At 38.9% G+C, this 26,732-nt stretch overlaps 1 protein-coding gene across 1 annotated transcript in view; it reads right to left on the reverse strand.

The window, feature by feature from the left end:
* The window catches only part of ADGRE3 (adhesion G protein-coupled receptor E3), a 74,910-nt gene that overhangs the window by 21,324 nt on the left and 26,854 nt on the right, over positions 1–26,732 (reverse strand). The window contains exons 2-8 of the mRNA XM_044685155.1: positions 15,665–15,790; positions 15,192–15,347; positions 13,895–14,050; positions 10,473–10,519; positions 9,197–9,383; positions 7,735–7,851; positions 3,217–3,407 (exon numbers count right to left, since the gene is read on the reverse strand). Of these exons, the coding sequence (XP_044541090.1) occupies positions 3,217–3,407; positions 7,735–7,851; positions 9,197–9,383; positions 10,473–10,519; positions 13,895–14,050; positions 15,192–15,347; positions 15,665–15,790 (980 nt within the window). The remainder of the gene's footprint in view (positions 1–3,216; positions 3,408–7,734; positions 7,852–9,196; positions 9,384–10,472; positions 10,520–13,894; positions 14,051–15,191; positions 15,348–15,664; positions 15,791–26,732) is intronic.

Genomic DNA, 26,732 nt, shown 5'->3' on the forward strand with positions numbered 1-26,732 from the left:
ATGGGAAAAGTCCTAAAACATACAGCTACAATCTTGACTCCCTGTCCCAAATGTTTCAGTATGAAAGACCTTGGCCATGTCTAAACTCTGATTCATCTTAGAAATTGCAAACTTGAGGAATCCTCCCATGAGTTTCAGAATGCTGGGAAACTTAAGGAGGTAGGACAAGACGAAGAAAATATAACATACACAGATATTGTGTTACACATAGGTGGTGGGTGACAAAAAAAGAGGCGCATTGTGCTAATTTCCTATAAATTCTGACTTCATGTGAATATCTTTGGACATTGCCTTGAGCCGGTCACTCAGAGCTTTGCCCCCATCCTCTGCCCTTCCTAATAAAGGCTGTGTTTTCTCTGCCAGCATCTTATCCAGTTTCCTGTCTGCTCATTAGAGTGACTTTGGCGTGTAGACCCCCAAGATTCCCTTCGACACACTATGATCACTTACTTGTCCCAGTCAATCACTCGTTCAGTCAGCAAGTCCTTATTAAGCACTTACTATGTTCTAGGCCTATGCTAGATTCTAGTGAAATAGTCCCTGTCTTGAGGGGTTTACGGTCTAGCGGGGGAGAATTTGTATGTAATATAGAAGTATATACAAATAAAGAATACATTCAGGTGATTTGGTGTGAAGGCACTAGCATCTAGGATTATAAGAAAGGTTTATGGAGAAGACACCTGAGCTGGTCCTTGAAAGCAACTAAAGAGGTCGTTGGATGGAAATGAGGGAATCTCTTCTAGTTATGGAAGATAGCCAGTGCAGACACAGAGATAGAGGGGTTGTGGAGGAAGAATAAAAAATTCAGTTTGCCTGGACTGCGTAAGTGAGAAGAGGAATGAAGTGTAATAAGCCTGAGAAGATGGGCTGGGTCCAGGTTGTAAAGGCTTAAAAGCCAAACAGAGGAATTTCCATTTTGTTATAGACATGAGGAGAGGAGTGATGTTGTCAGGCATATACTTTAGGAAAATTACCTTTAGAGCTCCGCCTGGATGGATTGGAGTGGGGAGAAGTTTGAGGCATGGAGATCAATAATGAGATTATACTAATGGTCCTTGTGAGAGCTAATTAGGGCTTAAATTAGGATAGAAGCTGAGGGGGGAAGAGAGAGAGAGAGAGAGAGAGAGAGAGAGAGAGAGAGAGAGAGAGAGAGAGAGAGAGAATGGAGGGAGAGGGATAATAAAGAAAAGGATCCAGGATAGGTAGAACTTTGGATTATATGCATAGTTAGGGGTGATACAAGCTAGCAACAGAGATGGTGAGGGATTAGTCAGAGAGTTAGGAACGGAACGTAGAGAGGCAGTATAGTGTCATGAAAACCAGAGAGGAGAGAGGATCTAGGACTGGGGGTGGGGTAGTGAACAGGGTCAAATGCTACAAAGACGTGGAGAAGGGAAGAGGCTGGCAATGAAGAGATCCTTGGTAATTTTGGAGAGAGCAGTTTCAGCAGAATAATGGAGTGATAAACTAGAATTAGAAGGATTGAAAGGATTGAGAAGTGAGTTAGAAGTGAGGAAGTAGAGGTAACAATTTTTTGACAAGAGTTTGAGAAAGGGAGATTAGATTAGGCATTAGCTCAACGGAGTGGTAGAATCTAGTGAAGGTTTTTTTTCTCCTTAAAAGTGTGGTGTGACATGTTTCTAAGCAACAATGAAGGAAAAAGGGGCAATCTGCTCCAGGAGATGGGATCAAGGAGGCATGTAAAAAGTCTAGCCATGATAAGTTCAAGGGCCACTTCTTCACCAGAGTGTCGTAAAGGAGGAGAAATTGGGGCAAGATTTTAAAGGCATATGAAATGAAGCATTGAAAATGGTCTGCTGCCTCAGTAAATGATAAGGTTTAGTACAAAAATATAGGGAACAATGTAATGATAGGAGATTATGATCAGAAACATTCATTGTTCTGTCTAAGAAAGATGGAGACCAGCAGGTGCTTAACTAGAAAATTTTAAGCCTAGACAAGTGGCCTGAAAATTATCCTCAGATGGTGAGCAGGCTGGATTAGGGGAAGAATTTAACAAAATATGTGCTATCTGGTAGCATTTTATTTTTTACTAATTTTCTTAATTAACCAAGTTTTAAGTTCTGATGATTCTGAAATGCTATCAGTGCCCTATAAATTTGGGACCCAAGGAGAAGGGGTTTGTGGCCCTTCTCTAATTCTAGTCCTGATGATAAGGATATTGTATAAACTCAAATTTTTGGGCAAATGGAGGCTGAGCAGAGGTTAATTTCTTGGTTGACTCGAGAGAAGGAGAAACTGAATGGTTGTGTGATTCTGCACTTATGCTATTACAACAATCATTTCTTTGAAATAGGCTGTTAGGTTGTTCAGTGGATAGAGTTCTGGGCCTAGAGTCAGGAGAGCCTGAGTTCAAAATCTGGACTCAGACACTGACTAGCTGTGTGACCTTGGGAAAATCACTGAATGTCTTTCAGTCCTAGTTTCCTGAACTATAAAAATAAGGATCATAATAGCATCTTCCTGGCAGAGTTGTCAGGGAGGATCAAATGGGGTATTTTTTAAGAGCGCTTAGTACAGTGTACAATACAGGAAGTGGTTTCAGGAAAAAACATGGTAAGACAAAAATGAAGTATAAAGTGAAGTGAGAAGAACTGGGAGATCATTGTATAATATTACTTTGCAACATTGAAGTTGCAATGATGGTCATCTGCTCAGAGTAATACAATGATTCAAAACAATGCCAAAGGAATCAGGATGAAAAAATGCCATCCACCTCCAGAAAGAGAACTGATGAACTCTGAGTATAAATTAAAGCATAATTTCTTACTCTTATTTTTTACTTTGTTTTGCAATATGTTAATATGAAAACATATTTTGAATGATTTCACATGTATAATTGACATATTACTTGCTTTCTCTGTGGTTAGAGGTGGGACTGGGAATGAAGGTGGGAACGTGGAACCAAAATTTAAAAAGAAAAGACAAAAATAATTAAATATTATTAAAAAAAAACTTCTGGCATCTGAAAATCTTAACTTCCTGAGTATCTAGCCAGTATTCCTACTATGCTACACAGTGTTCTGACCATGTTGTGGAAAAAAGAAACCATTTATAAAGCACCTACTACTTGTTGAGCACTGTGCTAAGCTCATTATGGATATTATCTCATTAAATAGCTGGTATGGAAAATATATTTTAGCTGCCCTGCCCACTTTCAGGAATATGTTGCCTAGTTCTGTGGTTCAAACTCACCTTAATATGCTGGAACTTCAGAAGAACAGAAAGAGGAGAGGATTCAGATTTTGGAGGTCCTATAGCAATGCTGACTACTTGGGAGTTCATGTAGATTCCATTCTTCTTGTCCCCATCTTTTGCATCAAAAAAGGATGCATTTATAATGGTCCCGAGATTAATATAGGAGAGGAAAGCAACTGTTCTTGAATCTAAAGAAAAAAAAAAAGAAAAGAAAAAAGCAGTGAAGTGCTCTAGGACAAAATGCTTGATTCAACCCCAAATGTTTACATTTTTTTCTCAAGAAGTTTAGTTTAGAAGGGGGAAACAGATATGGGGTAATAGCTACTGGGAATGGTGAGGATGTGGGTGTCTAGAAATATGGCCTTGATTTTTTTCAGTAAATGAATGAGGCAAGGTCCTCAGTAGAGAAGGTTGTGGAAGAAAGTGGTATGGGAAATTTGAGGAAAGAACAAATTTTGAACACCTGCTAGGATAAGTGGCTAAAGAAATAATAAAAGAGGAGTGCAATGATATAATGAAGGCCTAGGAGAGACTGGTTGGCATACTTTTATATTGAATCCAATACACAAGGATTTCTGATTTTTTCCCCATTCTGGTCAGCAGAATTTGAATAAGAGCAAAGGAGATATAGGTGGTAGAAGTAATTGACAGCTGAAGTTTGTCCAAAGCATGATTAATGATAGCATAGGGAAGCACTTGATTCAAGAGTAAGGAACAGAATGGAGTCAAACTGAATCAGTGATGGAGTCAAGATTTGAAAAGGAGGACGTAGAGCTAGAGTAGGTGTGATAGCTTGGGAGAGTATTAAGGAATGGAGGGATTAGAGGTCATGGTGAAGATACAGGAAAGAGGCATAGGGAGAGACAGAAAGTTAAAACATGATAAGAATTGAGAGATTTTGAACATGGAAGCAACATTTTTGAAGGTAGTGGCAAGATCAAGGGTACAACTATCCCTGTGAGTACCAGAGGTATAACTCTAGAGGTGTCTGGAATTAAATACATTGCAGAATTGGGAAGTTAGGGTATTTGATAGAGCATGAAAATGTATGTTGTAATACTCTAGAGCTATGATGGCAAATATATGGTACAAATGCCAAAAGGGGCATGCAGTGCCCTCTCTATGGGCATGCCTGCAGTCACCTGCCAGAGTTCATCACTAGAAAGCCAGAGGGACTCATGGAGGATATGTTCCCCATCCCCTCTCCAAGTGCCTGAGGACATTCACTTCACCTGCCCCTTTGCCCAGCAACCCAATGGAAGCTTTTCCTCCTCCTGTCTGGGGTAAGGTGGGGGATGTCGAGGGGGTTCCCATGTTTGCATGAGGGTGAGGTGCAGATGGCAGCCTGTTGAGTCTGTAGAGATGATGATTCCTGTGGTGGGGTTGGAGACGAGCTAGGTTTGAGGGGCACATAGCTGGAGGGGAGCAGAGTATTCAGGCCATTCTCTTCCCCATCTTCACACATGCTTCTCATCACCTGCCCCGCCCAGCAGCCTAGTGGGAATGCTTCTTCCCTCCCATGTCTAAGAGTGGGGCCAGGGGTCGAGGTGGAGTGTGAGGCAGGGAGCAACATTTGGTCTCTGGGAGATCAAGGCCTGGCACTCCATCTCTAAAAGGTTCACCATCATTGCTCTAGAGTAAAGGAAGAACAAAGGGTAGAAAAGGAGACTGTCAGCTGTGCACCAAATTCAATGAAAAAGAAGAGAGAATGTCTTGGGAGTTTCCAGGTTCTGGATTGGTTGATAGGATTTGGATTGCCTGAAACTCAAAGCTGAAGTTATTGAATAATGATAGTAAAGGCAGAGTCTAGATATGGTAATGGAAAGTGAAGATTATCAGGACTCTTCCATTATGACCATTGGGTCAGAGCATATGAGTGAAAGCAACCATTTCCAGAAAGGGTAGTTAGGAAAGTCAAGTCATATGGAGTGAATCAGGTCTCAGTGAGTGCCTAATGAGAATGGAGAAAGAAGAGGTTTAAAATGAAAACATTTCTGCTAATTATGGAATAGACCATTCAGAAGGCACAGTTGAAGGGTGGGAGTTTACTGAGTGAGATATTGGAGATAGAGTTGAAAGGATGGGAATGAGAGGGTTGAAGTTGGAGTTTTGCTCTTCAGCACTTGTCGTTGAGTCTTGAAGGCACTTGGAGTACTTCTAATTCCTCACTTGATTTGAAACCTCAGTGATCTGGCTTCCAATCTCGAATTTAACTGAAGTTCCTCTCTCACCAAAATGACCAGTGATCTCTTGATTGTCATACCTAATAGCCTTTTATCAATCCTCATCCTTGATCTCTGCTGGATTTGGCATACTGGAACACCTTCTCTTCCAGTATCCTCTCTCTTCTCTGAGTTATCAGGATACTACTTTCTCCTGGTTTTCCTCTTTATTGTCTGACTGATCCTTCATAGTCTCTTTTGTTCTCTCTTTAGCTATGTCACATCCACTAATTGTTCGAGCTTCTAAGAAACTCTGAGAGTCTGAGAAGTCACATTAAGAAGGCCATAAGTAGTAGATGCCTCTCTTGTTTCCTGAGCTAGCCTATGACAGTGTCGCTTTTTCTTAGATTGGACTTGGTCTAATGGTGGGGATTGTAGTAGAAATGCCAGGAGTGGGTAGTCCAGCTTGATGTATGGGAATCAAGCATAAAGTATCTGTTTGTAGGTAAGGAGAGTGGAAGCCAGTAGAATGTCAGCTCCTTGAAGGCTAATACTGTTTTATATTTGTCTTTGTATGTCAAGTATGAAACACTGTGTTTTGCACATTGTGATTTTATCAGTGCTGGGAGCTTCCAGAGAGTAACATTAAATGAATTGCAGAGTCTCAGAGCCAGTATATGGTAGAGAAAGGACTGGAATAGTCAGGTTCCCAGTCAATAAAATTTTATTATGTGTCAGGCATTGTGCTAATTGTTGGAATTACAAAGAAGGAAAAAGTAATTTCTGTTCTCAAAGAGTTCACAGTCTAATGTGAAAATAACTTTGTTACATTTACACACACACACACACACATACATACACACACACACACACACACGCAAGCTATATATAGGATAAAATTGGAGATAATCAACAGAGGGAAGGCAATAGAATTAAGGAGAACTGGAAAAGGCTTGAAGAAAGCCAGGGAAGCTAGGAAGTAGAGACAAAGAGGGAGAGCATTCCAGGCATGGGAGACAACCAGTGAAAATGCTTAAAGTAGAAAGATAGAGTTCCTTGTGTAAGGAATAGCAAGGAAGCCAGTTGTCACTGATTGTGGTATAGCTTGCTAGAAGACTAGAAAGGAAGTGAGGGAGGGAGACAATTTGGATCATAGAAATACATAAAACCTATGTGGGAAATGTTTATTATATGTAATTGGTAAAATAAAATATCTTTACAAAAAAAATGTTGGTGGGAGGGTATAACGTATAAAGGGCTTTGAATGCCAAAGAGAGACTTTTACACTTTGTCCTACAGGTAATAAGGAGACCCTGGAGGTTATTGAGAAAGGTGGGGGATGAGTTAACATAGTTAGATTTGTACTTTAGGAAATAATTTTGACTTGAATCCACATCTTCCTGACTCCAAGACCAGTTCTCTATCTACTCTACTACACTGTCTTTTTCTGTTTTGAATATGGTAGGCTTATTTTAGTCGACTTGAATTGAATCTTGCTTTAATAGGTAACAAAAGGCACGAGAGACAGAGTGCTTGGCCTGGAATCAAGGAAGATCTGAGTTCAAATCTGACATCAGACACTTAGTAGCTTTATGGATAAGTACTTTAATCTTGTTTGCTTTAGTTTTCTCACCTGTCATATGAGCTAGAGAAGGAAATGCAAACCATTCCAGTATGTCTGACAAAGAGATCCCAAAATGGGTTATGAAGAGTCAGATGCAAATGAAAATGTCTAAATAAATTAACAATTACCAAAGTTTCTTCAGAAGCCCCTCCTTTTCCACTGACCATAGGCAAATCACCTAATCTTCTAGCATCCCAGTTCTAGATGCTTTGCTGATCCATATTGGTGGATAGAATCTACACAATGGGGGTTCCTCACACCGACGAAACCATCAATTAGGACAGCAATAAAACAATAATTTGGCTTTTTAGTAATTTAGTAAAATACATTAAAGAGGAGATTGTTTGATATCACTTGTAATTGAAAGGAACAGCTTCATTTCAGAAATTCAGTGGGTGCACAATGACAAAGAGCAAGATATGGACATTATCCAGAGACCAATTTGTCCTTCATGTAAGGAGGACCTTGCTCATAATTAGTGTTCTCAAAGTGGAAGGGTTACCCAGAGATGTATGTTTTCTTATTCTGTCCTTCTAAGTAGACATCTGGTGACCATTTGCCATTGAGGTCTATGGCAGAAGGGATTTTGGATTTGATGAATACAGAATGTTTGAGATGGTCTCTAAGGCTCATTCTAAGTCAGACATTTGGTGATACCGTGACATAAAGGGATTGTGTGTCATTCCAGTCTATTCTGGGTGAGTACAGAGTCAAATAGTATGCATGTACCTTGGATTTCTGAGCCGATGATATCCATGCAGAAAATGTCCACTGAGTTATTCTGAGCTTCCAGTTTAAAGTTGTCATTTTTCAGGGAGCAGTTGCTGATAACTTGTGTTTTAATAGCTGGAACAACAATGAAACAAGTGAATTCTCCCCTCCTGGCCTTGCTTGCTTCTTAACCAAGAAGATATGACTGTATTAATTATTTTGAGCCAATTCCTTGAACCAGCTATTTCTGACCCCTTGGTCACCCCAGGACTTTGTGTGAAATGACAGTTGTCTTCTTTTGGTATTGCTGGTACTTAGGGGTATGATTCTGTTAAGGACCAATGTCAGGAATGCCTGAAGGGCATAGTTCATTTGTCATTTTAATGTAGATTGCAGGAGTTAGAGGGATTGACATCAGATATGCATCTCCATTGTGTCTTAGGTAATAATATCATAGATGGTCATCCACCATTAAAAGATGGCATGTAACTCAAAGGCCAATCTAGCATATATTTTTCCATTTTCCAGTAGAATAAGTTCCCTTTTTTTGATCGACACTGACAAAGTATTTGAAGGACTCTCAGGTAGAAGGAATATACTAGTCGTATTATTTGGAACCAGGAGCAATGAATGATTGGATGTTTTGCATTAGCGTGATATCAGGAAAGCTTTCCTACCAGAAGTATAATGGAGTGTCTCCACTCCAAGAAGCAGTGGTTTCTCTAACATCAGAGGTCTTCTACAAAGACTAGATGCTCAAAATATTTATTACCTAATCAGATAAGGCCCCTACCTCCTGGTAAGTTTAGCTTCTCCACATTGATAGGCTAGTCCCAGCACAATGGTGACTAGTAATTCTAGCCTCTGGAGAAGATTAAGTTAAAGAATGGTGGACTTATTCCCCTTCTCCCATGAAAAGGAGCCATCTGTTACCTACACAGTCAAGCCTAGTCCCCTATAGTTTGGCCATGAAATCAGTCTACTTGATTTCTGATTCCAGACCTTCCCCTCCAACTTCTAGCATTGGTCAAGGAAGAGGGGAGTCAGAGGAGGCAGGTAGGAAAGGGTGCTGCCACAGGAGAAAGCATTCATCATGGAGAAGCTGGGCAAGAGAATCAAGGTCATTTTACCATATTTTCTGAGCTGAACTAGATTGTCACAGGAAGGAAATGAAATCTGTAAGTTAGCTGCCTTTGCTCAAAACCCCTTCACCCATGGTCCATGTTAGAAGCCCATCCAACCAATCAATCAACAAAAATTTATTAAGCACCTACTATGTGCCAGCCATTTAACAAGACTCACTATTCTGACCATGTGGATCACTGAAAGCTGTACATTCACTTTAATAACATTGACTTTATTTATTGACTTTTCTATGAAATTATTTTCTGCTTCACTGAGTGGACTGATTCTGTTGGTTGTTTGGAGTCCTGAAGGCACAGTCACCTTTTGTTTTACTGGCTCTGCCATATGAGCTCACCTAGAAAAGACTGGTTATCTACCATAAGGATATCCTCATTAGGAGAAGGGACAACATATTTCAGGGCAGCCTGTTCTAGGTCCAGTAATAATTTCGTGACTTCAGTTCCAATTGTTGTCTTGTTCTTAGCAGTCCAAAAGGCATTAGTGTGGATTAATGATTCAAGGTGGTACAAAGAATTCTTCTCCTGATGAGAAAAAAATGAATAATCCCATAAGATTGGAACACCTGTCCAAGACACTGTTCTGGGACCTGGACTAGAGGGAAGGAGGGAGGCTAGAGTAGGATTGTTGGTCTTGGAATCCAGAAAATTGAGTTCAGTCCTACCAATGATAATGACTTTGTGACTTGAGGAGGTCAAGTAACCTTGCTTTTTCCCTTCTCTGTAAAATGGGTACATACTTTACAAGGTTATTGTATGGCTGAAATGAGATAATGTATACATAGTGCCTTAGGAACCTTAAAATATTCAAGAATTGTCAACCATTATTAGATGTAGATGTCTATGACATTTTACTTGACTCTCATGAGCTGCTCCACCGTGGGTTCTCAATTCTCCTGTTTCTGACCCCATGCCATCTTTCCCCAAATTGTACTCTCTCTGAGACTCGTTTTTCCAGGATTCCACCTCTCTTCTTTGTCATCCCATTTATCTTTTTTCAAAACCCTTACCTTTTGTCATAGAATTATTACGCTTCCAAGGTAGAAGAGCAGTAAGGGGCTAAGCAATTGGGGTCAAGTGACTTACTCAGGGTCTCACAGCTAGTCTGAGGCCAGATATGAACCTAGGACCTCTGGTCTTTAGGCCTGGTGCTCTTTCCATTGAGCTACCTAGCTGACCTATTAATTTTTTCCTTTATTCTATGTCTCTATTCTCAACCCTCATTTCACCTTTACCTGACCAGTATCTTTCTTCTCTCTGATTCTGTCTCAAGCATGGTATGGTGGAAAGAGCAGTGTGCCTTGAATCAGAGGACCTTGATTCAAATCCTTTGTTATTCACTAACAGTGTGATGTGGGACTTGTCACTTAACCTTCCCAGGCTTCAGTTTCCTCTTCTGTCAAATAAGCAGGTTGAACTAGATGACTTCTGATCCTCCTCCTAGTTCTGAATCAAAGACTTTTCTCAGTATTACTCGACTCGTTTGCTATTTCTTGACATCATATCCCCTTTGTCTGACCGATTTTTCCTTTCTCTGACCTTAAACTATCTTAATCTTTTTTCCCATCTTACCTTTGCCTGACTCCATTTCACTCAGATTCAACAACAACTCACCGTGGGATTATTTCCAGATGTTGGGACTGAGTTTGGAAAGGAGGCTTCTATAAGAGAGATAGTTCAGAGCCATTAGGAAGAAATGCTTTAAATGTAAGCCTTCTGCTACACCTCAATGGTTGTCTTGGGCTGACTTAAGATCATGCTGTTTTGCCTCCATTGATAAAAAGCTTCTGGATCCCAGGGATTTGTCGCTGCCTGGGGTATGGCCGTGTAGCCAAGAGATGTGCTCATTCATGTCTGAGGTCACAAAACCAGAAAGAATAGGGTCATTCAGGGAGTGAGATGATATTTCTGTCTTCCATACCAGCTTCAATTTTCTCTTGAGTAGTTGACTCCTGGACAGCCTCCTCTCACTCTATCACTTGTGCATGCCTAAGAAGCAAAACTACTCCCAGTGGTGCTCATGCCTAACTTTTCCCTCCTATCTCAACGGGGGGATATGTGCTTTGGGTGCATGGCCTGGGTTTTGGAAGTGTCTGCATTGAGAATTGGGGACAAAGTTGTCATCCTGAGGAAAGATGTCTGGACTATAAGGAGCCCAGCAAAAAAGCTGCACTTTTCCAAAGATGCATTTCTTAAAGGCCCCATGATGCAGAGAAGACTTGTAACAAACAGGAGCAGAGAAATAGTCCTTTCCCTTATGTCAGCTTGAGCATGAGCAGACTTTCCCTTGGACTGTGTATGCACTTGTGTGAGAAATTTTTGTAATGAGTCTGGGGGCAGAGATATTTTATAGCAACTGTTCTTATTATACGACTTTAGTAAATATCTGTTTCTAAAAGGCATTTCAGTCTCAGTGACTAGTTGATATTAACGGACTCCATTTAATTGGAGCCTTGTGAGGTTTAGTGTTGAGATACCACCCCACAAGCACTCTGGGAAATGTAGAACCTCATGGGGAATCGAAGTAGCCTAGCTCTGGGGACTGGTTCTGCTAGTTTGATTGTTTATCTGGAGAGTGACCCTGTACTGATTCTATACTTATTTTAGGTGGCATTCCTCCACATACTCCATGGTTGAATAGAATTGCACTCTTTTCTGTCTCTTTGAAGTGAATTCTTCACTATCTCACACTTGTGCAATTGCCCAACCAGTTCCCCGAACCACAATGTCTTCCCACCCCAATCACTCTTTCTTAATGAATTCCTCCTTATTTTAAAAGTCAATTTAAATGTCATCCCTTCCATGAAACCTTCCCTGATCACCCCTGGCTGTAATGGTCTTTCTCTTTAGACAACACCTAGAACATGGGTTTAACCTCCTTAATGCATTCATCTTGTACCTCTGCAAGCACCAATTCTCCTCTCTTGACAACAAGGACATGATCAAAGATGCTGAGGCTGTCTTACCTAACTTTGGATCTGCCCAGTCCCAAGCCCAATGCTCCACAAACAGGAGGTCCATAATGAATGGTACTTGACTTGAACTGAATTGTACTGTCTTGACAGATCTTGGCTTAGGATAGGAGGGAGAAGTGATGGAGAGGCAAAGTCATGGGGCAGAATGCTCTGGGTCATGGAGGCACCCTTTGTGCTTAGGAGGTCACTGGAAATGACTCCAAGTGATCCCTAAAGCTGGACACAGGAGGACAATGAGATTCTTACCGTGACAGGTGTTTGAACGGATATTTGGGAAACTTTTCTTCCCTGTAATAAGCGCAAACCCAGATATGCAGCTGCAATGGAAACTTCCTGGAATATTCACACATTCAGCATTTACGCCACAGTAAACAGAAATGGGTGGTGCACACTCGTTAATATCTGCAATACAAGCATTTGTGTGTTTGTGTGTGTGTGTGTGTGTAAGAGACTTGAAGTACAACCTTGAAGAGTAGCACCTTTCTTCCCCTCCAAGTAAATAATACTGGACTATTTTCTGTCTCTTGGAAGTGGATTCTGCACTGTCTTTTTCTGTGCATTTGCTCAAGCAGTTCCCCTGACCTATAATGTCTCCCATCCCAATAACTTTTCCTTATCAAATTCCTCCCCTTCTTTTAAAGGTCAGTTTAAATGTTATCCCTTTCATGAAACCTTCCTTGACCACCCCTGGCTGTAATGGTCTTTCTCCTTAGACAACACCTAGAACATAGGTTTAACCTCTATCATGCATTCATCTTGTACCTCTGCAAGCATCATTTCTCCTCTCTTGACAGCAAGGTCATGATCAAAGATGCTGAGGCTGTCTTACCTAAGTTTGGATCTGCCCAATACCAAGCCCAATGCTCCACAGACAGGAGGTTCATAATGAATGGTACTTGACTTGAATTGAATTATACTGTCTTGTGAGGTCTTGGCTTAGGGTAGAATGGAGAAGTGACTGAGAGGCAAAGTCATGGGGCAGAATGCTCTGGGTCATGGAGGCACCCTTTGTGCTTAGGAGGTCACCAGAAATGAATACTAGTGACTCCCAATGCTGGATGCAAGAAGACAATGAGATTCTTACCTTGGCATGTATTTAAACTGTCTGTTGGCAATGTTATATTCCCAGAAAGCCGCTTATACCCAGATTTGCATATGCATGTGTAATGTCCCTCAGAGTTCACGCAATCAGCCTTTAAACCACAGATATGGGAACCAAGTCGTGCACACTCATTAATATGTGCAACACAAGTATTTGTGTGTGTGTGTGTCAGGCAGAGACTTGAAGTACAGCCCTGAAGAATTGCATCTTTTCTCCCCCTCCAAGTATGACTGCTGGCATCTTAACTAGATGAGAATTTTCTTTCCTGAGAGCACCCTGGTGTGGTTCTGGGTAACAGCACGAATGGGGGAGTGCACAGTGATTGGCAATGAGCCCCCTCCTGTCCTTCTTCACCTTGAACCATATACTCTGTGTTTTAACAAAACTGGACTATTTTCTGTCTCTTGGAAGTGGATTCTGCACTGTCTTGCCTCTGTGCATTTGCTCAAGCTGTTCCCCTGACCTATAATGTCTCCCATCCCAATAACTTTTCCTTATCAAATTCCTCCCCTTCTTTTAAAGGTCAGTTTAAATGTCATCCTTTTCATGAAACCTTCCTTGATAACCCTGGCTGTAATGGCCTTTCTCTTTAGACCACCCCTAGCACATAGGCTTAATTAACATCGTTGATGCATTTATCTTGTACCTCTGCAAGCACCAATTCTCCTCTCTTGACAGTGAGGTCAAAGATCTGAGGCTGTCTTACCTAAGTTTGGATCTGCCCAATACCAAGCTCAATGTTCCACTCACAGGAGATCCATAATGAATGGTATTGAATTGAACTGAATTATACTATCTTGACAGATCTTGGCTTAGGGTAGAATGGAGAAGTGATGGAGAGGCAAAGTTGTGGGGCAGAACGCTCTGGGTGATGGAGGTCCCCTTTGTGCTTAGGAGGTACCAGAGATGAATCCTAGTGTCTCCCAATGCTGGATACAAGAAGACAATGAGATTCTTACCTTGGCATGTATTTAAACTGACATTTGGGAATGTTGTATTCCCAGAAGGCAGCTCATACCCAGAGATGCATGTGCAGTGGTGACTTCCCTCAGTGTTCACGCAATCAGCCTTTAAACCACAGCTCATAGAAATGGGTGGAGCACACTCATTAATATCTGCAACACAAGTATTTGTGTGTGTGTGTGAGGAAGAGTCTTGAAGTAGAGCCCTGAAGAAGAGCACCTTTCTCCCCTTTATACATTATAGGTCAGGGGAACAGCTTGAGCAAATGCACAGAGGCAAGAGAGTGCAGAATCCACTTCGAAGAGACAGAAAATAGTCCAGTTTTATCAAAACACAGAGTATATGGTTCAAGGTGAAGAAGGAAGAGAGGGGGCTTATTGCCAATCACTATGCACTCCCCTATTCATGCTGTTACCCAGAACCACACCAGGGTGCTCTCAGGAAAGAAAATTCTCATTTAGTTAAGATGCCAGCAGTCATACTTGGAGGGGGAGAAAGGTGCTCTTCTGCAGGGGGCAGAATGCTCTGGGTCATGGAGGCACCCTTTGTGCTTAGGAGGTCACCAGAAATGAATCCTAGTGACTGCCAAAGCTGGACACAAGAGGACAGTGAGATTCTTACCTTTGTAAGGGTCAGAATGTAGGGGTAAAAATAAAAGAGTTAGACTAAATTTATAAGAATGTGATTGCCAGAAATTATCACTCAATTCCAAATGACTTTTATGGTAGTTTATTTGCAAAAGGAGAAAGAGTGAAAGTAAGAAAATAAGAGAGAGTAGATATTTACTCTGGCTTGGTCTGAACCAGGCAAGACTTCAGAGGCCCCAGCAAAGGGGGCCTAGATGTAAATTAAAAAAGGGTTTTAGCTATGAGGCTTCCTCCAAGATGAGGGGCCTCTCCAGAGGCTAGTACTTCCAGAACAAGCCAGGGGAAGGAAGTCAGCCTTTTTCACTCACCCATGTGATAGTCCTAATGTAAAATAGAAAGTAGTACTCAGCTGGAGCTCCTCTAGGGTCAAGTTGAAGGCGAAAGACCTCATCCCAGGAAGTTCTTGCCACTTTTAAAGACCATTCCTTTTGTTACTTCCTGTGCCTCACTTCCACTTTTATGTGGACCAATTACAGCTAAAGTTTTGCTTAGGACTGCCCGGGGGCAGTCAGTGATTTCTGATTCATCACCCACTTTCACACACATGAGTCACAGACATCCCCATACTTAAGGATAAGTGGGGTGTATATGCTTTTGGAGATTAAATCTAAAAATGGGCCGGGGAGAGTCAATCCCATCTTCACACCTTGGCAGTTATTTATACTGGCTATTAGAAATGTTTTAATCCCAGAAGGCAGCTCATACCCAGAGATGCATGTGCAGTGGTAATTTCCCTCAGTATTCATGCAATCAGAAATTATGCCACAATAGACAAAAATGGGTGCTGCATTCTCATTAATATCTGCAGCACAAATGTGTGTGTGCAAGAGACAGAGAGAGAGATAGAGACAGAGACAGAGAGACAGTGACAGAGACAGAGAGAGAGATTCTAGGTCCAACCCAACAGAGTAATACCTTTCTCCCCTCCCATTTTGAATGCAGGCTTTTTAACCAGACCAGACCTATCTTTCCTAACACCTGAGAATACCTCAGAGCCATAGACAGTCCTAGGTAACAGCATGACTGGGGAGGAGACAGGGGTTGGCAACAAGCCTGCTCCCTTCCTTCTTTGCCTTGAACCTGCCATCACACTTTAAGTGATGCAGAAGAGACAATTACCTTCACAGATCTCCAAAGGGTCATTGAAGTATTTCTTCTGACTCACAGAAGCAAATCCATCCTTACAGGTGCATTGAGTCCCATTGATGCAATCGGCATTATAGGGACACCGGGGACGGCAAGAAGCTGGTGGGAGGAATAAAACTGATAGTAACCACTCTGAAGTCTCTGTTGTTTGTGATTCACCAAGCATGTTTATTCAAGTCTTGTAAAATAGGAAATACAACTCTTATTTATAACTTATAGATGAGGAAACTAACTAATAATGATTTAGAGTATTCCTTGTTATATTTAGATAATCCCATGTTGGGCATACCTAGTCAGTACAAAAAAAAAGATGTAACTAGGTTGGGATGACAGGATTTTTGTGCCAGGTTGTTGAAATTTGTATACTCCTATAGAAGTCATTAAATATTGAGCTTAACATCAAATCAGCAAAAATAATTAATTCCAATTATAAACTTTTAGAAAGCATGCTTCCTGTTTCTTCCAACCTCACTAGGACTAGTGGCTATATTCCAGAAGATCATGTACATAGCAATCTTCATCCATGTTCCATCTTTTAAGGTAGCCTTGCAATTATTACCTGCCTCTGCATAGAGTGGGCACCAAGGATACTCACTTTTACTTTTCTGGTCTGTAACAGTTCTCATTAGGGTTAGTAGGACACAGAGACCTGGAACAGAGAGAAGTTGCACATGTGTGAGGGGAGGTGGGAATGGATAGTAAGGAAAAGAGAAATAAAGTACTTGGCTTGGAATTCCCTGAAGGCCCACCCCTCCACAGGTATCCAAAATATAGTCCTGTCCTTGTCCCTGACAATCTCTTTGTTCTTGATTTTCCTATCAGGTACTTCAATTTCTTCCGTAAAGGGAGGAAGTTGGCAAAGGCCCTTCAGTTCTGACATTCTATGATTCCATGACTTAGTCCTTGTTATTGCGGATCTCTGAAAGATAGGATTTAGCATTGGGAGGGATGTCAGAGATGATCTAATCCAATACAAGAATTTTACAAATGAGGCAACTGAGGGGAAAAGGAGTGAAGTGACTTGTTCAAGAGCCAGAATTCCAACTTAGGTTCTCTCTGTCAAAAAGGAAGTGTGGTAGCATCTCACACACAATAGATTGCTTAGTAAATGTGTATTTGATGATTGATTATGTAGAAACAAGCTTGGCTTAAGAGCTTCAATTTAAATGATTTCCCCCCCTACAGCTTGAAGAGAGGAAACAAAAATTTTAAATAAACACTATTAAGGAGGTTATAGCAATATATCACAAGGATCATACAGTATGACCAGATGTGATTTATACCAGGAATGCAGAGTTGGATTGATATTTTTATTTTTAAACTCTTACCTTCCATCTTAGAGTTAATCCTGTGTATTGGTTCCAAGTCAGAAGAGTGGTAAGAGCTAGCCAATGACTTGCCCAGGACTTCTCATCTCTAGTCCTAGCTTTCAATCCACTGGGCAACCTTGTTGCCCTGATGGGTTGGATCAATATTAGGAAAACTATAATTATCCATTTCAATAACAAGGTAATCAGAAATCATATGATTATCTCAATAGATATAGGAAAAGTTTTGACAAAATACAACACCCATTCTGATTACAAACACTAGAGAACATTGGAATGCATGGAGCTTTTCTTAAAATGATAAGTAGTATCTATCTAAAACCATCAGCAGATATTATCCATAATGGGGATTAACTATATGCCTTCCCAATAAAATCAAGGGTGAAGTAAGAGTTTTTCATTTTCACCACTATTATTCAGTTCGAGAGATTCTAGCTATAGCAATAAGAAGAAAAAAGAAATAGAAGAAATTAGAATAGGCAATGAGAAAACTAAAGTATTGCTCTTTGCATATGATAAGACGGTATATTAGAGAATCCTAGAAAAATCAAATAAAAAATAGTTGAAGTAATTAACAGCTTTAGCTAAGTTGTAGAATATTAAATAAACCCACACAAATCATCAACATTTCTGTATATTACCAACAAAATCCAGCAGGAAGAGATAGAAAATCTATTTAAAATGACTGTAGACAGAAAAGGAAAATGATAAATATTGGAGAGGATGAGGGAATAATTCATCCTTGTTGGAGTTGTGATATGATTCCACATTCTGGGAAGCAATTTGGAACTATGTCCAAAGTGCATACCCATTGATCTAACATTAACTACTAGTAGATCTGTATCCCCAGGAGATAAAAAATGCTAAAGCATCTATTTGTAGAAAAATACTTATTACAGATATTTTTATGGTAGCAAAAAATTGGAAATTGAGGAGTTACCTATCAATTGGGGAATGACTGAATAAGGTGTTGTAATGGAATACCATTATTATAAGAAATGATGAGCAGGATAATTTCAGAAAAATCTGAAGACTTACATGAACTGATGCAAAGTGAAGTGAATAGAACCAGAAGACCATTGTGTATAATGACAGCAATAATTTTTGACAAACAAGCATGAATGACTTAGTTATACCCAGCAATGTAGTGATCCAATGCCAGAGATGCATGATGAAAAATACTATCTCCTCTCCAAGAATGAACTGATGGAGTTTGAATGCAGACTGAAACAGACTATATTTCACTTTCTTTTTCCTTCCTTCCTTCCTTCCTTCCTTCCTTCCTTCCTTCCTTCCTTCCTTCCTTCCTTCCTTCCTTCCTTCCTTCCTTCCTTCCTTCCTTTTTTTCTCTCTTTCTCTCACTTCCTTTCTCTCACTTCCTTTCTCTCTCTCCCTTTCTCTCTCTCTCTCTCTCTCTCTCTCTCTCTCTCTCTCTCTCTCTCTCTCTCTCTCTCCTATATCAAATTCTAAAATTAGTGTTAAAATTATTTTTATATGAAATTAGGAAAAATGAAATTTTTTTTTATAACTCTTACCTTCTGTCTTGGAGCCAAGGCAGAAGAATGGTAAGGGTAGGCAATGGGGGTCAAGTGACTTGCCCAGGGTCACACAGCTGGAAAGTGTCTGAGGCCAGATTTGAACCTAGGACCTCCTGTCTCTAGGGCTCTCAATCCACTGAGCTACCCAGCTGCCCCCAAAAATGAAATCTTGAAAGAGAATGCCTAGAGAAAAAAAGCATGATTATTAAGAAATGGTTAATCTTAAATATTCCTCTAGAACTCTCAAGAGAGAGTAGAGGACATTCAAGATGAGAAGGTGATCAACAGGGTTGAAGGCTCTAGAGAGGAAAAAAAGATGAAAACCAAGAAAAGAAATTTAGATCTTGAAATTAAGAGATCATTGGGGACACCAAGGTGGCTCAGTGGATAGAGAGCCAGGCCTGGAATCAAGAAGACCTGGGTTCAAACCTGTCCTCAAATACTGCCTACCTGTGTGACTCTGGGAAAGTTACTTAACAAAAGCTTTTTAATTTAATATAATAAAAATTATTCATTTTACAGCTTATAATACCTTCTATCTCTCACTTGGTCTATCTCTTCTTCAAAAATCTGTCAGGTAAACTACTCTATGTTCCCCTAATTTAGTGATAGTATCAATCTTTATATCTAAATCATATATCCATTTTGACCTTATCTTGGTATAGGGTGTGAGATATTGGTCTATACCTAGCTTCTGTCATACTGTTTTCCAATTTTTCCAATATTTTTTTTAAAGAATGAGTTTTTATTCCAAAAGCTGGGATCTTTGGGTTTATCAAACACTAGGTTGCTAAGATCATTTACCACTGTATATTGTGTATCTAATCGACTCCATTGATCTACCATTCTATTCCTTAGCCAGTACCAGATTGTTTTGATGATTGCTACTTTGTAGTACAGTTTGAGATCTGGTAATGCTAGACCTCCTTCCTTCACATTTTTTTTCATTAATTCCCTTGATATTCTTGACCTTTTGCTCTTCCACATGAATTTTGTTATTATTTTTCCTAGTTCTAGAAAGTAATTATTTGGTAGTTTGTTTGCTATGGCACTGAATAAATAAATAAATCTAGGTAGAATTGTAATTTTTATAATATTAGCTAAACCTACCCATGAGCAATTAACATTTTTCTAGTTGTTTAGATCTCACTTTATTTGTGTGAACAATGTTTTGTAATTGTGTCTATTTAATTCCTGTGTTTGCCTTGTCAAGTAGATTCCCAGTTATTTTATGTTTAGAGTGATTTTAAGTAGAATTTCTCTTTCTAACTCTTGCTCCTGGACTTTGTCAGTAATATATAGAAATGGTGATGATTTAGATGGATTTATTTTGTAATCGGCAACTTTACTAAAGTTATTAATTATTTAACTAGTTTTTAATGTCTCTTAATAGGCCAATTTGTTACTATGTATATAGTACATAGATTTATTTACCTCAGTATATCTCATATACATTATATTTATATATTACTAAATATATTAAACTTAAATAATAGTAATGACATAAATACCTATTAGGACTATAATTTGTTCAGTATATGGATATCCTTAACCTTATCAATATTATAATCTTTTTTTTAGTTTATCTTTTTTTATTTAGAATATTTTCCCATGGTTATATGATTCATGTTCTTTCCCTCTCCCCCAAACCCCCCCTCCCCATAGCTAACGCACAATTCCACTGGGTTTTACATGTATCATTGATCAGAACCTATTTCCATATCATTGATTGTTGCACTAGGGTGATCGTTTAGCATCTACATCCCCAACAATATCCCCATTAACTCATATGTTCAAGCAGTTGTTTCTCTTCTGTGTTTCTACTCCCACAGGTCTTTCTCTTAATGTGGATAAATTTTTTTTTCTCATAAGTCCCTCAGCATTGTTCTGGATCCTTGCATTGCTAATAGTAGAGAAGTCCATTAGGTTTGATTGTACCACAGTGTATCAGTCTCTGTGTACAATGTTCTCCTGGATCTGCTCTTTTCACGCTGTATCAGTTCTTGGAGGTCATTCCAGTTTACATGGAATTCCTCTAGTTTATTATTCCTTTGAGCACAATAGTATTCCATCACCAATAGATACCACAATTTGTTCAGTCATTCCCCAATTGAAGGACATTCCCTCATTTTCCAATTTTTTGCCACCACAAAGAGTGCAGCTATAAATATTTTTGTACAAGTCTTTTTCCCTATGATCTCTTTGGGGTATAAAGCCAGCAGTGGTATGGCTGGATCAAAGGGCAGACAGTCTTTTATAGCCATTTGAATATAGTTCCAAATTGCCATCCAGAATGGTTGGATCAATTCACAACTCCACCAGCAATGCATTAATGTTCCAATTTTGCCACATCCCCAACATTCAACACTTTCCTTTGCTGTCATATTAGCCAAATCTGCTAGGTATGAGGTGGTACCTCAGAGTTGTTTTGATTTGCATTTCTTTAATTATAAAGGACTTAGAACACTTTTTCGTGTGTTTGTTGATAGTTTTGATTTCTTTATCTGAAAATTGCCTAGTCATGTCCCTTGCCCATTTATCGGTTGGGGAATGTCTTGATTTTTTTGTACAATAGATTTAGCTCTTTATATATTTGAGTAATTAGACCTTCGTCAGAGGTTTTTGTCATAAAGATTTTTTCCCAATTTGTTGCTTCCCTTTTTATTTTGGTTGCATTGGTTTTGTTTGTACAAAACCTTTTTAATTTAATGTAATCAAAATTATTTATTTTACATTTTGTAATTTTTTCCAACTCTTGCTTGGTTTTAAAATCTTTCCTTTCCCAAAGATCTGACAAGTACACTATTCTGTGCTCACAATATCATAATCTTACATAAAACATATTATGTAGATGGACACATATATTTTTTCTGTGATCATAGGATTGTTACATTTCTAACATATGTTATAAGAGAAAACTAGATGTAGATGTTGTATAGATGGAGAGTGAGAGGATGATATGACATCTCCCTCCTTTATAACAGTGCCCAGGCAGGATCCTGCAGGTCAAAGGATGATATCCCTTCAGGTCCCACCTGGGGTTGATTGATATTGTATAATGGGCTCTTTAGCTTGGTAACAGTTGGTCTCTGACTGCCTACCTCCCTTCCCAGAGAAGCTAGGAAATGACCACTCCAGGAAGGTACTTTAAAGGCTTTGACTATATTTAACAAAGATGGGGTATTGGGATTGGATAGAGGTATTTGGAAAACCCTAATTAAATTTGGTAATGATAAATCCTTAAACTGTAGGCAAGTAATGAATCAGGATGGTTAGCCCTCTGGTCCAGCCTGGCCACAGCCAACCAGAGTAGGCAAACTGCTGCCTGATGTTTCAGCTTCTTTTTTGCTAGATGATATGCCTAACAAGTCTTTGGGATATCCACCCCCTTTCCACCCTCTTCTTCTTCTCCTGCCCACTTCCTGGATCCCTCCCGGGCCCTGGGAAACCTAGATAACTAAGATGATTGATTTGCTAATATCTAGGGGCAGTAGAATCAGAGATGATGGTCTGGGTACAGGTTGATGATCTTATCAGGAACAAACAGGAGGATCTTGTAAGGTTCAGCCCAGCAAGTCTTAATTCCACAAAAGACCAGGATCCACAGATCTCAGTCTCAGGGAAAGAAGGACCCCCCTGCCAGGGCTGCCAGGGTGTTTTATACCCCCCTGGGCCAACTGCTCTCTCCTGTCCTCATGGCCCTCTGGGAACATTCTGATATCCAACTGATCCACCTGTCAATCAACAGTGTGGATTCCTGGCTCCCAGAGATTCAATATAATACATATCACAACCATTAGTAATTTCTCAATCCTCACCTCACCCTTAGGATTCTTTAAGTATACCATCATATTATCTACAAAGAGTGATAGTTTAGTTTCCTCATTGTCTATTTTAAATCCTTCAATTTAATGGACATCCTTGCTTCATCCCTGATCTTATTGGGAAGACTTCTAACTTAGGTATATATTACTATTTTAAGGAATGACCCATTTATTCCTATACTATCTAGTGTTTTTAATAGGTATGGGTGTTGTATTTTGTTGAAGGCTTTTTCTGCATCTATTGAGATAATCATGTGATTTCTGTTAGTATGGTTATAGATATGGTCAATTATCCTAATATTAAACCAGCCCCACATTCCTGGTATAAATCCCACCTGGTCACAGTGAATGATCCTTATGATAGATTGCTGTAGTCTCCTTGCTAGTATCTTATTTAAAATTTTTGCATCTGAATTCATTAATAAAATTGACCTATAATTTTCTTTCTTTGCTTTTGTTCTTCCTGGCTTAGGTAACAATATCATATTCATTTCATGAAAAAAAATTTGGTAGGATTCCTTCTCTATTTTCCCAAATAGTTTATATGGTATTGGGATTAATTGTTCTTTAAATGTTCTATAGAATTCACTTGTAGGGGGCATCTGGGTAGCTCAGTGGATTGAGAGCCAGACCTAGAGATGGGAGGTCCTAGGCTCAAATCTGGCCTCAGACACTTCCCAGCTGTGTGACCCTGGGCAAGTCACTTGACCTCCATTGCCCACCCTTACCAGTCTTCCACCTATGAGCCAATATAAAGAAGTTAAGGGTTTAAAAAAAAAGAATTCACTTGTGAATCTATTTTACTCTGAGGATTTTTTCTTAGGGAGTTCATTGATGGCATGTTCAATTTCTTTTTCTGATATGTGATTATTTAAGGATTCCATTTCCTCTTTTTTTGGCTAATATGGGCAATTTATATTTTTATAAATATTCATCCATTTCAATTAGATTGTCAGATTTATTGGCATATAATTGGAATAGCTCCTAATGATTGCTTTAATTTCCTCTTCATTGGTGGTGAGTTTACCCTTTTCGTTGTGGTACTGATTATTTGATTTTCTTCTTTCCTTTTTTGAATCAAATTAACCAACACTATTTTATTTTATTTTTTTTCATAAAACCAGCTCTTTGTCTTAGTTATTAGTTGAATGGTTATCTTACTTTGAATTTTATTAATTTCTCCTTTAATTTTTAGGATTTCCAAATTAGACCTGCCCATTTCTTTGATCTGCAGTTTCTCTATGTTGTTGATATTAAGTGTTTGGAGATATAAAATTTTCTGAGTACTGCTTTGGCTATATCCCATAAATTTTGATATGTGGTCTCCTCATTGTCAGTCTCATTAATAAAATTATTGGTTGTTTCTATAATTTGTTCTTTGATTCACCTTTTTTTTTTTTAAACCCTTACCTTCAGTCTTGGAGTCAATACTGTGTATTGGCTCCAACGCAGAAGAGTGGTAAAGGCTAGGCAATGGGGGTCAAGTGACTTGCCCAGGGTCACACAGCTGGGAAGTGTCTGAGGCCAGATTTGAACCTAGGACCTCCCATCTCTATGCCTGGTTCTCAATCCATTGAGCCAGCCAGCTGCCCCCTCACCCTTTTTTAAATATTAGATTAATTAATCTCCAATTAATTTTGTATTCATCTTTCCATGGAGCTTTATTGATTATACATTTTATTAAGTTATGATTTGAAAAGGAAGCATTTATTATTTTTGCTTTTATGGATATGGTTATGAAGCTTTTATGTCCTAATACATGATCAGTTTTTGTATAGGAGCTGTGTACTGCTGAAAAGAAGGCATATTCCTTTCTATAGCCATTCAGTTCACTCCAGAGATCTATTAGTTCTAACTTTTCTAAACCTATTTTTAGAAAAAGAAATCAAACAGACCATAAAAGAACTTACTAAGGAAAAAAGCATCAGGACTGGATGAATTTATGAGTGACTTTTGCCAAATATTTAAAGATCATTTAATTCCAAAATTAAACAGATGATTTAGAAGTATTGGTAAAGAAAAAGTCCTGCCAAATTCTTTTATGAAACAAATATAATCCTGACACCTTGGCCTGGAAGAACAAAAACAGGGAAAGAAAATTCTAGACCAATTTCATTAATGAATGTAGATGTAAAAATCCTAAATAAAATATTAGCAAAGAGAATAAAACAATATATTACATTATCCATTATGTACAGATAGGATTTATGTTAGGCATCATTTAATAAAAGGAAAGCTATTAAAATAATTTAATACATCAATAAAAAAGTAACAAAAATCAATATATCAATAGATATAGAAAAAGCTTTTGACAATGCTCATTCCTGTTAACAACCATTTGAAAGCACATATATAAGTAGATTTATCCTTAGGATAATAAGAAATACATAATTAAAACCATGAGCAAACATCCAGAATAGGAGTATGTTAGAAGTCTTCTGTATAAGGTTAGAAGCAAAACAAGGATGCCCATTATCACCAATATTACTTAATATTGCATTAGAAATGTTACCAATGGCAATAAGAGAAGAAAAAGAAATGAGAAGAATCAGAATGGTCAAAGAGGTAAAAAACTATCTCTTTTCTCAGAGAATATGATGATAACCATAGAAAATCCTAGAGATTCAACTAGAAAGATTAGTTGAAACTCTCAATATGTTTAGCAAAGTAGAAATATATAAAATAAACCCACAGAAATCATCAGTATTTCTATATATCCCCAACAATATTCTGCAAGAAGAGATAATAATGCACTTAAACTAACCTAGATAGAATAAAATATGGAATACTACTACTCCTTAAGAAATGACAGGTTAATTTCACAAAATGTGGAAAGACATGAAACTATAGAGAATGAAATGAGCAGAACCAAAAAAACATTACACATAGCAACAGAAATATGCTTTGAAGGATAACTTGTGTATGTTCACCTCCAGAGAAAAAACTGATAAACAGAAATATGGTAGTTATATATATGTAAAACTATGTATACATATATACACATGTATATGTATGTATTACACTTATATCTCTTTTTGTCAGATGATGCCTTCTCTAAAAATAAAATGCCAATGTAATTATTATGACATTGTTAGGAAACAAAGAAAACCGAAATAAAAAAAGACATACATAAAAAATTTAGAGAGGAGAGGTACAAAATAGCAAATTAGTTATGTGTATTGTGCGGATATAGTAAGTGTTATTTAAAGATGGGAGCAACTTGGACATGTTTGTAGGTAATAAATAAGGAGCCAGTAGCCAAGAAGAGATTGATAATAAGAGAATTGGGATAATGGCAAAGGCAATTTTATGGTGAGCATAACCTGGCATCACATCAAAAGTACATGTATAAAAGTTTGCCTTGGCAAGGAGAGGTCTGTCTCATCATCACTGAGTAGAGTTTAGAGGGAAATATTGAAGGAATGATGTTAGGGAGATATAAGATAATGAGGATAGAAAAGGAAATTCTCAGTGAATGGCCTGAATTTTTTTAGTTGAAGTATGAAAAGAGGGTCTCAGCTCTGTAGGTAAAGGAAAGATTGATGTGGTCAGCTTGAAGAGGGAAGGTTTGGAGTAACGTCTTTGGTAAATGGGATAGGAAATTCTTAGGGAGAAGTGGTAGGATTACTGTCATATAGTGAGGAAATAATCGTAGATTAACCAGCAAAAATATGTCATAGACTTATGAAACACATTGTTTTAAAAAAATTTTTTTTAAATTTTAAACCCTTAACTTCTGTGTATTGACTTACAGGTGGAAGAGTGGTAAGGGTGGGCAATGGGGGTCAAGTGACTTGCCCAGGGTCACACAGCTGGGAAGTGTCTGAGGCCAGATTTGAACCTAGGACCTCCCGTCTCTAGGCCTGGCTCTCAATCCACTGAGCTACCCAGCTGCCCCCATGAAACACATTTTTGTGATTTCTACCAGTTCAGTTTAATAATATGTGAGCCAGTTAGATGGTTCAGTCAAAAGCGTTCTGGGGCTGAAGTCAGGAAGAACTGACTTCAAATCTAATCCAATTACTAGCTGTGACCTTTTTTTTAAATTAATAATTTTATTTCCCAATTGCATGTAAAAATAATTTAACATTTATTAAAAAAATGTGGGGGCAGCTGGGTAGCTCAGTGGAGTGAGAGTCAGGCCTAGAGACAGGAGGTCCTAGGTTCAAATCCGGCCTCAGCCACTTCCCAGCTGTGTGACCCTGGGCAAGTCACTTGACCCCCATTGCCCACCCTTACCAATCTTCCACCTATGAGACAATACACCGAAGTACAAGGGTTTAAAAAAAAATGTTTTTAGTTCCAAATTCTCTCCCTCTGTCCCACTTTTCCTCTATCATTCCTTCCCACA

The sequence above is a fragment of the Gracilinanus agilis genome, chromosome 1 (assembly GCF_016433145.1).
Source record: "Gracilinanus agilis isolate LMUSP501 chromosome 1, AgileGrace, whole genome shotgun sequence".
Classification (NCBI taxonomy): Eukaryota; Metazoa; Chordata; class Mammalia; order Didelphimorphia; family Didelphidae; genus Gracilinanus; species Gracilinanus agilis.